This window comes from Hippoglossus hippoglossus, chromosome 20 (assembly GCF_009819705.1).
Source record: "Hippoglossus hippoglossus isolate fHipHip1 chromosome 20, fHipHip1.pri, whole genome shotgun sequence".
Lineage (NCBI taxonomy): Eukaryota > Metazoa > Chordata > Actinopteri > Pleuronectiformes > Pleuronectidae > Hippoglossus > Hippoglossus hippoglossus.
Window position 1 is genome coordinate 10,424,007 of NC_047170.1, and position 14,804 is coordinate 10,438,810.

Here is a 14,804-nt window from a genome sequence, read left to right on the forward strand (position 1 = left end):
GGGATTAATTCTGTGCGTCACAGATTAGACCTCCAGGTGCATGTCACTAACACGCAGTGCGTCTCTGAATACAATTCACATCATCAAATGTCATGTACACCTGATAGCTCTGATCCTCAAAGCTACAAACACGGGGACTTTATGCCTGAGTCGAGAGAGACGGAGAAGATCTGAGACAACGCGGCAGGATGGGCTTTTTTTATTGAGTGGCTGAGAAGTGACATCAGTGGGACGAGAAGAGACGATGAAAGGTTCTGTCACAGGTCATGGATCGATTTTTGAAAGAGGAAAAAAAAATTGTTGACTGCAGCAAGCACCCTCCTTTCCATTATATAGGTCCTAAAATGTTGATTACAATTGATTTATAATAAGAATTCCTATTAATGTCCAGTTATTAATTTATATTCTTATACCTACTCATGTGATTATTATCTGTGTTGCATTATTAAAAACATGTGTAATTGAATGTGTTAGGGTCAGATAAATGAACACTTTAATTAGTTATTACACACAGCAGCCAATCAGGAAGCATCGTTTTTTAATTGTTCCGATGAAAAACGAGAGCCAAACAGATTGGAAGTATAGTAAAGAACGGACAGATTTATCTTAACTTTCAAAGAAACTCAATTGCTTTGAAACTTGTTGCGAGTCTTGTGTACGGTGGTTCTCTGCCAGTTTCATCATTACAGGTTGCTGAGGAGTTAGGATCTGTAAAGTAGTGTTTTGTGCCATTGCATCATTGTCAAGCTGAACCCAGCTGTCTCTGCCCTGCTGTCACTCTCTCTCCGTCTCTCTCACAAACACATTGACAACAGACTCATCTGTCACAGTCGCACTGGCCATCAGGAGCAACAGGAGGAATCTTGCCGCATCAGTGGGCCAGTGGACCGTCAAAAACCCATAAAGTTTTTATTGTCCTCAGCAAAACGGCCAGAACTCTGCATTTCTGCTTTGGCTGTCTGCTTTAGCTACGCCGAGTTGAGGTCACTTAGTGTGACCTTGCCAAGAGAACAGCACAAACACTGTTGGATCAATAAACACAAATACAACTGCCACACACGTCAAACAAGCGACCACAATGTTAAAGATAAACAAAATACATTAACTGGTACAATTTCCTAAAACAATAATTTAGAAGTGATCACTTTGACTGAAAATATTCTTCAAAATGTCCTCTAGTTATCATCTCTTTTGACAGGTCTTCTGTTCATTTTTCCAGGAAGAAGGTGGCGGCATAATTATTTATTTAGCAACCACAGATCAACAGATGAAGAATACTGAGAGCACACACCATATTGATATTGATTTTTTTTGCACATCTATGTACACAGAAAAAAAGAACCTATAGGCCAAGCAGAGATTTAAATAGAAAGGCCTATGAATGTGGGATTCGATGCACATTAAGAGATGGGCACTGCATAAAGAGTTGCAGTGTTATAAAATATTTCTACGGCCAGTACTAAAATGTAAAGCACAATGATACAGTATCCAGAGTCTTTATGCACTGGTCAGGTGTGTTCATAAAGAACAGATCACCGTGATTTAATAAAGGTTAAAAAGTTGCCACAATCGAGGATCGAAACACGATTTATTCTGAAAGAAATTCAGCTTGGGAACGAGGTTTTTATTTTGAGATTTGAATGTCAATTTCTGAGGAATGTACTTATCTTAATACATATTCTGAGCATTTCAATTGAGATCTTGGCCAAATAAGATGTTACCACCCTGCCCTTTGAAAATAGCATGAATTTGGATTCGTCTGCATTTATCACCTGAAGAATGAGACTGAAAGTCAAAGGCAGACTGCAGGAATTCTATGGTTTGTACAACTAAGGGGGACGAAAAATAGATAACTGAATGTCTGCATAAAAATATAAAATATATATAAATGGTGATTATAATAAAATTACATATATGCAGACAAAAGCAAGAGTCATATAATGGAACCCTGGTTTTTCACTAACAAACTTCTTAATTTAGAGATTGTCCTGTTGTTATTAAGAGCACTGAAGCATTTTTTTCCAAGATGGCTACCATTGATCACAATAATCCATCCAACCTGAGTGGTGGTCCCTGTCCTGTGATGGCCTCTTGCTTTAAGAAAAGTTAACTGGCTGGCTGAGGCCCACCATACATCTGTAAGAGGTTGATGGTAGGAGGAGGACAAATTGGAAAAATTTCATGTACACACACACACACATGGACACACAAAATCAAACGCACATTTCCACCCAACAGCAAAACTGGCAAACAGGCACATAAACTCTGCCCCCCCACATACCCACACACACACACACCACTGCTTTCCAGAAGGATGACAGGTTTGATAATGGCTGAAATGAAGAAGTGGATCACCGGACTCAGTCCTCTTTCCTCCAGTTATGACTTAAAACTCCTCGGAGAAGTGAATCATATTGAAGTCTGGACATGAACAATCAACCTGGGACAAGAGCAGAGTCGCACACAGAGGCCACACACACACCACAACAGGTCTTGTTTTCCTTCAAACTCTACAGCTGGAGCCAATCTGTCGTTTCTTCTCCCCGAGAAGGAAATTGTTTCATATTTTACATCGAAGTTTCTTCCTTCAAATGCTGCTGAGCTTTAGATGAAAAGAAAACCCCCGTCTTTGAGTAAACCAGGCCTGATGTTGAAAAGCAATTTGTTTCACGGAAAATTTACAAAAAGTGAATGGAAAAATACACATTTGATTTCAGTTAATCGTTCCTAACAAGGCCACGCTTTGAGGGAATGTAGAACAGCGATTTAGCCTTGGGTGTTTTTATATCATTACTTATCGAGTTAAAATGCCAAAACGAGTGGAATGTAAAATGCAACGCCGTCATGACTGATCACAACTGTTGATAATCTTTGGCACTGAGTGTATAATGAAGTCTGCTTCTATTAACACTGTCATTACGTTTCTACATTTCACCTGCAGCAGTGCTGGTGCATAATTAGCACATCAATGAGCTTCGTTAAGCGAGTTTCCAATGTTTCCTGTGAGCAGATACGAGAAAACAACACCCATGTTTGTACGCTGGTTGTCGAGTGGATTTAAAGTGTGTACGGGTGCTGTCATACATCACCATCTGCCTGCAGCAAACTATAGGCTGCTCACATTCTGCGAAACAGGCGAACACATTGTCAAAAGTGACGGCTCAAATCCCAGCCTTGGCTTTTCAATTGGTGTAATTAACACTGAAACTAATCTGATTTCAGGGCTTCTGGTGAAAACCTCTAATCAAACACGTTGTGTCGGTTACTTCCTCTCGCTAATCGGGAACAAGGCAGACCTATTAAAGCTCAAGTCTTTGTTTCCTAATGACTCGGATGTGTGGCTGTCACTCTCGTAAAGGCTTCCACTCTCTGCAGTCAGGTTTTTTTCCTCCGTGCCTGCCGGTGCTCGTCTAAAAACCCTCCAGGAACATTTAAACATTGGCTTCAAAGGGGCGAAGAGAACGACTTACAGCAGCGACGGCGCGGAGGGAAAAGACGGAGATTAACAATCACCGATGAGGAAGAGGAGAGAGATCAGAGGAGAGAAAAGCCCGCTGTTAGTGCTTATTAAGGCTGACCTGTGTGATTACGGCACCACGTGGTAGCGACAGACCACCCACAGACATAAGTGAACTTAAAGTGATGGGAGGTCGCCGCAGCTCAGCCAGGCGCTAACCATAAAATAATATAGGCAATATAGACGCACTAAGTGATCCCTGGTCGTGTTTACTGTGGTGTGGTGCCACCCCGCCTGTCTCCCCTCTAATATGGATCCTTCCACTTGACAACATAAACAACTTGTCAATTAGCGGCCTGTTTGTGCAAAAATGGATAAAGAGTGTGCGCTTGGGCTCCTGCAATTGAACTTTGTGCAAGCATCTGTGTGTCTGTGTGATGGCATGGAGGAGCTAAAATTAGTTGCAAACTGCTGATCGGCTTTGTGGATTGGAAGTTCATTAACGTGTCTGATGCTCTGATGAGAAATGAGCCAAAAGCACGGGAGCCGATTAAGATTGTTCTCTTTAAACTTTTTTGCAGGACGGAGAGAGGAAAAGTTTGAGGAGGCCAAAATCGAACAAACAACAGACACACGTAGAAAGAAGGAAAGACTTGAGGCGAGAGGCCAGTAACTAGCCTGCAGAGACGCAGAAAGCCAGTTGGAGCGAGATAACAGAAAGGTCCAGAGGCTGAGATAGCTGGAGAGAGAACCATCTGTCTCTTCCACGCTGCACTCACCGTCGGTGGAGCAGCCCGTGGATCCGTCACTGGAGCAGTAGCGCATCTCGATCCTCTGCCTCCCCACTTCCAGGAGGCTGGGGTCCGGGATGCGAGCTTTGCAAGTGTAGCGGAAGCGCTGCTCGTAGTGCCCGCCGTTGTCGGAGATGTTGACCGGCGTCCAGGGAGTCCACGGCGTGGTCTTCTTCAGGTCGGGACACGGCAGGGTGTTGCACGACTGGTACTCCTGCAGCCAAAGAGACAGACACATTTCACGGCATCATTGGGGAGCTTCTTGTCTATTTCACTGGGAACACGTTTGCCTGGAGGTGAATTACTGTGAATTGGCGTAGGAAGAGATAATCACAAATCATTAAAGCAATAATTAAGCATGACAAGCTGAGACAGAAATTTCTGGTGCATTTCCCAGGCATAATAATGGATGGGACAATGCCTTTTGAAATTCACAGCAGTGACAAATGAAATGAAACTGGGTGTTTTATGAGGAAATAAAAAGCCTTTTCAAAGCTTTCATCCTTGAAAAGCCTCTTGATTCCAGTTCAGACGGGTTTTCTGTATGTTGCCTGGTCCAGTACCACTCAGCCCTCAAAAACACAGGCATGTTCAGCTGTTCTCAACACAGCCTGCCACTCTGCCAGCACGCACCCACTAAGGATAGAGTCCCATTAGGCCATACTTGCTGAACATGGCGAGAGGCAAACAAGCCAGGCAGGAAAGGTCATTGGTCAAGTTTAATTTATTACCAAGGGGGGAAGGATGGAGGAGGAGGAGAGAGGGTGAGGAAAAGTTAATAAAGAGACACGAGGAAGTGGAGGGGAAAGAAAGAAGAAGGCAATAATGGCCACTCTTTTTCCCATCTGCATTTGGCTTTGGGAGCTGGGTAATAAAAATGAAAACATGGCACTGAAGCTCCAACAATATATGTGATTCTCACCCCGTATATATATATTTTCCCTGAGCCAATTTGAGCAACAGGCCAAAAAAAAAAATATATATATATATTCCTCCTTTTCTGTGGTGCGATATTTGATGATATGATTCACCGAGATAAAAGCTGGGTAATAGGCAGTCCAGACCCTTTTATGCCCAGCTAAATAAATAAGGAGGTGGTGATATGTCTGGAGAAAATGACACCACAGAGGAGAAGGTGAGATGACTGTCATTTTCCTCCCTGCTTGTTTATTTATGCTGAATAGGCCTTGAGTGACTGCCAGACCTTGACAAAATAAGATAAGAGTTCCTTTCCGCACATCCGTCAGCCCGTCACATGGGATGGGCTGACAGGTCAGCTGAGGAGAGCATTATACATCATACACTATGCAGCTCCACTTTTCTTCCTATTCCCTCCTCTTTTATTCTCTCTCTTTCCACTTATCTATTTATCTTTTCCTTTATATTCCTCTTCTTCACACAGTGTTCATAACTCGCTTTGCGTCGGCTCGTCTTTCTCCCTTTCTCCTTGTTTCCTTTTCTCCGTGTGTCGCTGTTTCATCTCTTGCTCTGTCTCTCCCTGTGCGCCTCCCTTTCTATCTCCTCCTCTCTCCCTCGCTCTTCCCAGGGGCATCAAGGTTAAAAACACAGAAAGGATTTAGATTCTGTTAGGGCCCCCGTGATGAATGACAGTGTCACCGCCACCGCACTTCCTGCCTCCCTCCATCCAGCTCTGTAATCGTCTTCAGGCATTAATATTTAACATGATCACGCACCGCAGACCGTCCCACAATCCATGATTATCAGCCAATAACCAAAAGGAAGGAGGAAAAAAATAAAAAGTCAGCCTAGGTGTCTCACCATCGCCTACAGCGACAGAAAAGCGACAACGTGGCATGAATGGAGGGGGAAAAGGCAAACGATCTGTGGGTGGTTGTTGTGTGAGTTGTTGATGGTGGCCAAACACAATAAATATTTAATGAGGCTTGTCTAGTAAGCGTTTTTCCCTGTGCTCTCTGAGGATTACTGTCGATGCAGAGGGTTAAGGAGATAATTACTGGGTTTAAAGCTAAACCTCATTCAAGGTCTCAGAAGGCATCCACATCAAATACGGCTGAAGTATACGCAGCACCGTGGTCAATGTGTGAGTGTAGTGAAAATGTCCACCTGATATAAGATTTTTAATCCAATATTCTGATAGTTTTAATTAACAGACTGTAGTTTTTTCATTCAATCAACTAGCAACAAGTGCAGAAATGGAGGAGTTACGGACGGCGTCTCGACAACCGTTAATCCAAAAAGTTGACACTGCAGTTTCTCCGGTTCTCTGCGAAACAACTTTTAAGTTTGAGATCAATGAGCTGAGAAGTTGAAAATCAAAAAGATGAGAGCAGAGACAGACTGAGATCTCTGTTTAATGTGTAGGATAGAAAAGGAGAGAATAATGAAAATCTTTGGACAACCTGAAGAACAGAATGTATCTATGGCTCCCATATCTGGAGAACCGTTCATCTTATAGGCTTCAAACTTGGCATGTGTATTGATAAGGCCCCTATGGTCGAGTGTTGTATATGGTGTGATTAAGACACGCAGTACGTTCAATATTGAGCAACTTTGAATAAAATGTTGCAGAAATCTGGATGTTTAAATCAAGGAATGGAAGGAGAGGAAAAAGGTGACTGCAGGGGGGGAAAAGAAAAGCAGAGGAAACGTGTCCAGAACTGAACACAGACGACCTTAAACAAAGCAGAACTAACTCTCATGTCCTCCATTCTAATCATTAAACACACAATTGGTGGATCATTATCCCATAATTAATAATTTGTGTGGACAGGAATAGACTCGTGACCGTGTGTTGGGTGAAATTGCTTATGTGAATGATTTATGGGACTTTTATTTTCGAAAATTAAATACAAAAACAAAAATAGTACTTTAACCAGCTGCTGAGCGAATAAACTGAATGTATGAGGCTGAAGACCTTGAATCTTCACTATATTACATCCACTAACTTTGTTGAATGATGGTGGACAGTTTATTGCCTTTTACTGCAATAAAAAGAGCTTCTTTATGGCAACAACACGTGAATACACAGTCTCCTCTTTACACCGTGTTTGAATAATGCATTCAAACCTAGATGTGAAATAAACATCAGTCCAGCTCTTCTCTTAGAAATCCATAAACTCAACATATACATACTCCTACAAGCAAATTCAATAATTCCATTCAAATGACATTCCGCAGAGCCAGAGCAGAGAGGAGGTCATGTTAGGCGTACAGTGCATGCTGTTCATGCAAATGTGGCTGTTTGAACAAAAGGAACGAGCCAAGTTTGAATCTAACTTTGATTCGCTCCTGGAAAACATTGAAGCAGAAGAAGCTGAGCGTAATGATTTCAATGTTTCATCTCGTTCTTTCCAGTTGATGTGGCCGGCTGATAAAACTGCACAAACAAAAAACAACACGGACACATTTCTCTTCACTCGGCCACACTCAACATCTCACTCAATTCCAGGGAAATTAAGCAAAAGTGAAAACACGCCAAAACGCAGTCGGATGTGACAAGTGGCATGTGGAACACAATATTGGATTCAATTAGTCCACTGATGTCAACTCGTATCCGCGTCTCCCCCCTTCAGGCTACAACAGTGCTATGCATTATGGGCAAATGGAGAGCAGTGATTTTATGCCGTGCAACACCTTAAACAGGCAGCTGCTCTCAGACTGGCACAGTGATGTGTTTCTGGCTGGAGCTCAGGAGAGCTGGATGGGGGGGGGGACGGCCGCTAGCAATCTTTACTGCGGCACAGATACAAGCTGCCTGGTGGGTCAGTGTGGACGTGGTGGCCAGTCTGTTTGCATGGGTGTATATATGCATAAATATGTGCGGGGGTACGAGTGAAAGTTTGCACTAAATCTGGCACTTTGGCCTTGAATTGTGTGTGTGAGTGTGAAGAGTGAAGCCCTTGCGTGTTTATAAGTTTATGCATGGCTGAGTTATGGATTCGGGCTGTTCCTATCTCATTCTTTCTCCATCCACAGACCTTTCTGCAGATTTTTTTTTGAGGTGTTATATGCTGAGGGGATACAGGCGGAGAAGGAGGAGAGAGAGAGAGAGAGAGAGAGAGAGAGAGAGAGAGAGAGAGAGAGAGGTATAGACCCTCATCCTCTCTTCTTATTTTTTATGTGGAGAATGTATGAATGTGGAGTGGAGGGTGATATACATTGTATGTCATTGTACTTCTGTGTGTTTTTGTGTGTGTGTGTGTGTGTGTGTGTGTGTGTGTGTGTGTGTGTGTGTGTGTGTGTGTGTGTGTGTGTGTGTGTGTACCCAAGGCTCTCTGTTGTATACAGCTGCGAGGTGAATAATAGGGAGTCATGCCTCTCCAGCCTCCTACCATCATTATACTCATTATACTTCTTACTGGACCGGCTGACTGCGCGTGTGTGTGTGTGTGTGTGTGTGTGTGTGTGTGTGTGTGTGTGTGTGTGTGTGTGTGTGTGTGTGTGTGTGTGTGTGTGTGTGTGTGTGTGTGTGTGTGTGTGTGTGTGTGTGTGTGTGTGTGGGGTCCAGGTATTACTGATGTTGGGAGGACCTAAATCCATTAACACCGTCAGGTTTTCGGGACTTGCTTTCCTAATGGGAATAAAAGCAAGTCCCCATAATGTAAATCATTACATTTCAGGGTGAAGACATGTTTTACAGTTAAGGGAAGGTTAAGGTAAGGTTAAGGTTAAGGTTGGGCAAGTAGTAACTATGGTTAATGTTACAGAGTAAGTCTCTAGGAAATCCATGTCATGAAGACACGTCTCTGTGTGTGTGTGAGTGTGTATATACAGGAGACTATACACACCACTACCCTGACATTTAAGTGAATGGTCCTGATGTGAGACATGCGAGTGACTAATCCTCTTCAGCTCCTACATCTTTATCCATTGTGGTTGGAGTCCGTGGAAATCAACGCCTAATGTTCCTCAAGTCTCCATGACACATCAGTTCAATTAGCAGCGCCGACCAATACACACTCTCTCTCTCTCTTTCTCCCCCCCCCCCCCATCTCCCCCACCAGTCTGACTCCATAATAAAGACTGCTGTCGGCAGGGAGCAGGTCTCCTGGCTACACACCAGTGCCCGCATGCAGGCACACACACACACACACAATACGTTACACTGAGTAACACAAAGACACACGAGAACGTTCACCCATCAATCTGCCTACACAAGCACCGGCTACTTAACTTTCATTTCACAGCCCGGCCGCACGTCTGAACTCCTCGCAGGTAAATAGAACAGCTCTCGATATCATTTAGCAGCTCCGTGCATCGTCAGCTGTGCGTGGCCTGTATTTGACTTTTACTTAACTCTGACAGACGGAGTCAAGATGTGGCGCTCAGCCGAGAAGAATGGTCCCTCTTTTTGACGCCTGGATGCGAGAGATATTTGATGTGCTGTATACTGTATAAAGCAGGAAATACCACAGTGCATCGTATCTTCCTGGAGACTTCACATATCTGAAAGTCGTCTATTTATCCATACCAGGAATTTAAAAAAACGAACAGCAGGGTACAATTTACAGTTCAGGAGCAATTCTAATTTCTCTCTCATATTTTTTGGGGGAGTATATACTTTATTTTCTAATGCATTAACTTCAAACTAATTGCTTAAACTGGCATGCAAAACATTCGGAAGTTATGTATGCGACACTAAATTCCTGTGGTATTAGTCTTAAATTGGTTTAGAAAAAAAAACAAAAAAAAATCATTAATGCAATGCTTCTGTCCAAACTGCACAGTCTGGCTGTGAGGAGAATCAAATTACACGGAGCTGGAACTAGTCGCTGGATTATGTTTTATATTAAAATCAAAACAAACACTATGAGTTATTGTATTATAATAATAATAATAAAAAGCGCATCATTAAAAAAAAATTTCAAACGCATGATTTTGTAAACGTTTAATTTCAGCCAGGAAATCGGGCAAGAGAACCTCAGGGGGGAGGTAGCTCAGAAGAGAAAGGTGGATTTGAACTTCACATTAAAACTTCAAATCTATTCACCGATGTCTGCAGCTGTTCTGTAGGTGCTGTTGTGTCTGGCTTGGCTCTCACGTATTGGCGATGTTTGCTTTTCTACTTTTCTTTTATTCTGCTCTAGAGAGAGATTTTGATCTCAATGATATCACCTGATTAGATCGTTTTTACATACAAGGGTCGGTCTCCTCCGGCTGATAATTATCTCTGTGTTATCAGCCTCTTTAATGAATAGTGACTCATTGCTTCAGTGTTTTTCGGGGGAAAGGAAAAGTTTTTCCAGTTCATCCCAGGTTGTCTGCCTGTGTCGCCACGCAGGGAAACAGCAGCGTAAGTATTGTGCTCAGGGTACGGTAACGTACGTCACTGCTGGGCCACCGGAGCCCGGCTTGTTTATTTCCAGCCCAGATTTTGTCGGTTTCTGTTGGGGATTGAATCCTGCAGATTTAATGAAAGCGGAGAGATGGAGCGGCGCTGCATGGACCAGGACTCAGACTGATGAACTTGCAGTCACGGGCCTTTTATATCAGCAAAATGAGGCACCGAGCACCTCAGGACTAAGTACTTCCCTGATGATAAGACTGTCGAGGCTTAAGGCAATGACACACAGGGCAACAGTATGGCAGGTTTGATGGAAATAAGGCACCTCGAGAGTTACTTCCTTCTAATCATGCATGTATGTTGCAACTATTTTTTTTTCAGGGCAGCAGAGTTGCTTAGTAAGTAGAGACGCTTGTGTTTAAATTAAAGTGTCCTTGACCTGAATCTCTACTGGCATCACTTCAGCTACTTTGTCCCTGACTCTGCATTGTGCTTCATGGGGGGGGGGGGGGGGGGGGGGGGCAGTCAGGCATGAGGAGCCTCCTGCCTCTGGGCCCTAAAAATACAAACGTACATGTTTACCTTTGTCTTCGCTGACATGCATCATGGTGACCATCAAGAAAAGAAAAGTAGATTCAGGATTTCACATTTTCCAAGAGAAACTGAGAAACTGTGTTTTTTCCGGTTTGAATGGCCTACAAGCAGCTTTCACAGGATTGCATTATGACAGCGTCACGCAGGAAAGTTTGGCAGTGAACAGGCGACTAGCGAAGCAGCTACAACGTCATTTAGAAGGAGAATTAGTGACAGAGCCTTGTTGCTGGTGTGGAGCTGCAGGAAAGAACCATTGCAAAACATATTACTGATATGACACAAGATACATAAATCCAGCATTTCTCTCTGTCCTACGGTGAAACAACTGACATAACAAATTGCCCAGCTCGCCATTTTTCCCTCCGCAGAGGAGGTTATGTTTTCATCTGTTTGTTTGTCTGTTATTTGGCAGGATTATGCAAAAACTCCTGAGTGGATTACCACAAAACTTAGTGGAAGGATACGGTTTGGATCAGGGAAGAGCGCATTACATTTTGGTGTGGATCCGGATCAGGGGGCGGATCCAGGATTTTTGTTCACTTTTTTAAACAAGGCGAGAACATGGCGTTTTTCCAACACTTTCGTTGATTTCTGACATATTTAGGGAACTGATATCTATATGTGTGTGAAGTTTGGCACAGCTCATAGACCATACGGTTGATTGCAGCTTGACTGATTTAAGGGGACTGTTGGGCCTTGGCAGTTGTTTGCACTTTACCATTATAGTTGTGTGTTGGATTATAGCAGAGTTTGATTCTAGGGAGGAATTATCTTTATCTTTGGACTGGAACTGCTTTATGTGCATGTAAAACAGTTCCAGTGATCATATACTAAAGAGACTAGATTGACATGTGGTTCACAAAGGATGTTTGTAAATTGAAATGGCCTTTGATAAGAAATGGAAGCTAGGGTTCAAAATCACAACAAAGGTACAGCTACATCGCTTTTTAAATTGCTTTTTTCACTTTCTGAGCACATTGTGAATGCTGACTGTCTACATCATATCGAAGGCCAGTGTCACCAACGTCATTCCACTTCTACTCTTTTTCAAATTTCCAAAAGTTAGTATTTCTCGTGAATTACCGACCGGTCTGTCATTCCCGTAAAAACAAACCAAGCAGATGTTAGCTCATCGCTGTCGATTTATGTCTGGAAAAATGCCTGGATCTGACCACAGGTGGCTGCAGCAATATCAATCTTACAGGTAAACATGAACGCACAGGCGCCAACACCTACACGGTGTTCGACTCATCAGGTCTCAGTGGGGGGTGTCTGAACTAAAAAAGTAGCTGATGACAAAAAACCTAAGTGTGTGTGTGTGTGTGGTCTCCTTCTGTTTAATTAAACATGGATCTGTCCGGGGGAAGTGGATACAGACAGATGGCACATAAAAAACAAACTCTATCACACTTTTTACTTTTTTTCAGGGGGGAGGGGGGGCCTCTGTGAAATTGAAAGAACATATTCCCATCACCCTTGATCTTTAAGTGTGAAAGACGAATATATTTGTCGCTATTTTCATCGGATGTTATTTGGAGTTTTAAAGTTCCCCGTGACGAACTCTTAAGCTGCAGCTCTTTAGTGGCTTTAAGTGCATTGAGGCAGTTGTTATACATTAACAGCTGTGCGATTAAGCACCTTATCAGAGCTGTAAATGAAAGGCAGCAAATGTTTATTTTATCTCGAGTAAATGTGCAGCTATAATACAAGCCGAGCTGTCTGAGTAAAGCCTTCACGGGGGAAAGAGAAGGTGTCTGTAGAAACCTGCATGTAATTACAGCGCTTGCGCCTGAGATGGCCCCAATTAAGTCCATGTCACAAATTTGGACGACAAGAAGCAGAAGAGTAAACAAAACAAAGTTAAAGTCCAAGACTAATGGTGAAGAGAGGAGTGTAAAAAAGATTAAGTGGGTGAAGCTGACAGCGGCAGTGGCGCTCACATGACCTTTCCCACTGACCCGTCTCAGCTCTCACTAGTGTGTCCACCTCCATGTCTGTAATCATGTCCCTTCCCCTGACACGATAAGAACCATCTCTAACATCGCCCGCTCACTCAGCCGTAGATCATCTCCGATCCGAGGATAAATAAAAAAAATACCCCCAAAGACTGAAAGTCAGGGACGAGCTGTCTCTCTTTGAGGAAGCGACGAGATTCCCTCGTGCTCGCCATCAGTTTCCTTTTGTGAACCGAGCTCCACCAGGAATACTGCAGCATTCCCAGGATGCTTCAGTGAGGATAATGGTTGCCATGCAATGAGTAAGACAGCTGTCATCTGGCGGGGATGTGCGTGTGTGAGAGAGAGAGTATGTAGGGAGGTACAAATAGCAGCAGAGGGTAGGGTGTGACTAAATGGCTTCTAAATGGAAGGTCAATCTTTTCATTTGGGCGTTCTGCAGCCACTAATGTGTCATGGACAATTATCAGACACTATGATGTATATGCTCTTGAGCCTGAAAGGCCTCGTGTGGGTTATTTTATTCTACTGCTTGTGTATTATTTAGCTTTACAACGGGCCATTACACAATATGTAGGTTGGGCTTTTTAGCTCAATATGATTTGGTTGTTGAATCCTTTTTTTCAGATTTTGTTTTTAAAGCAAAATCCAAACATCACTTTAAATCAAAATCTTAGGGGGTTATACGTCAGAATGGTGAAGAAAAGACATAAACAATCATAGAAAAACACATTTCAAGGGTCCACATGCACTCACAAGCCCCTGACCCATATTCTTTAATCCATTTCCAAGAGGGACACAAGAAGCTGCAGCTATCATGTACATTCCCTTTTATTTTTGTACCAGGCCTGTGGATGAGGAAGTGTGAGAATGTGTGTGTGTGTGTGTGTGTGTGTGTGTGTGTGAACCAGATATAACACCAGCATCACATCATTCTGTCAACAAGCGAACGCTTGTATTTCAACACTTCCTTGCATCATCCGCGCTTTGGAGAAAGCTTTGTGGCAAAATAAGCCCATTCATATGTGGGGTGATTACTGTATGTGTGTATGGTATTAAATAGGTCTCGGTAATAAATCTGATGGCTGCTGCCACTGTATAAATATAGCCTGGGGATTTAGTCATGTTAGATGTTCCAGTTTCATCACGACTGACTGTTCCTTGCATCAAATGACTTCCCTAACAATGAATGGACTGAGAGAAAGACGTAGACAGAAAGATGGGAGCATGTGAGAGCTGCTGTTTGGGGCCAACAACATACCTGACCACACCCAGGACAGTCGTTGCCGTTCTCGCAGGTCCTGCGTCGTGACTGGACGCCTCCGCCACAAGGCACGGTGCAGCGTTCCCATGCCGACCACGCCGACCAGTAGACATGAGGCGGGCAGGGCAGGTGTTCGTTACAGTACCTGGGAAGGAAGAGGAACAAGCACGAGGGATGAGCATGTGACTTTATTTTATCAGATCGTCTCATTGTGATCAGGGGAACAAAGACCTGGGAACCAGAAAATCACACAACCAGCAGATAAGATAATAAAAAAGAAAAGTCAGACAGCCAAAAATCTAGCAAAAAAGAAATAATAGTACACTTGGTTAAGTGGTTGTCATGTAAGAAAACAAGCTACATGCTTGGTTACACCCACTGAACTGAAACACGGCCAAATGGTTTATATTCCTCTTGATGCAAGGCTTCCAGAACCAGAAGGGCCGGTCTGTTACAAACACGCCAGGGGCCGCCCACT

The 14,804-nt window shown here is 43.3% G+C and overlaps 1 protein-coding gene across 4 annotated transcripts in view; it reads right to left on the bottom strand.

Annotated features, from left to right (window-relative positions):
- The window catches only part of sema5a (sema domain, seven thrombospondin repeats (type 1 and type 1-like), transmembrane domain (TM) and short cytoplasmic domain, (semaphorin) 5A), a 127,780-nt gene that overhangs the window by 25,192 nt on the left and 87,784 nt on the right, over window positions 1-14,804 (bottom strand). For all 4 annotated transcript variants that reach the window (XR_004612334.1, XM_034572537.1, XM_034572535.1 and 1 more), the window contains 2 exons: window positions 14,324-14,471; window positions 4,237-4,462 (listed from right to left, as the gene is read on the bottom strand). Coding sequence is in view for 3 of the 4 variants with exons in the window: in XM_034572537.1 (XP_034428428.1) it covers window positions 4,237-4,462; window positions 14,324-14,471 (374 nt within the window). In the remaining variant the exon portion in view is untranslated. The remainder of the gene's footprint in view (window positions 1-4,236; window positions 4,463-14,323; window positions 14,472-14,804) is intronic.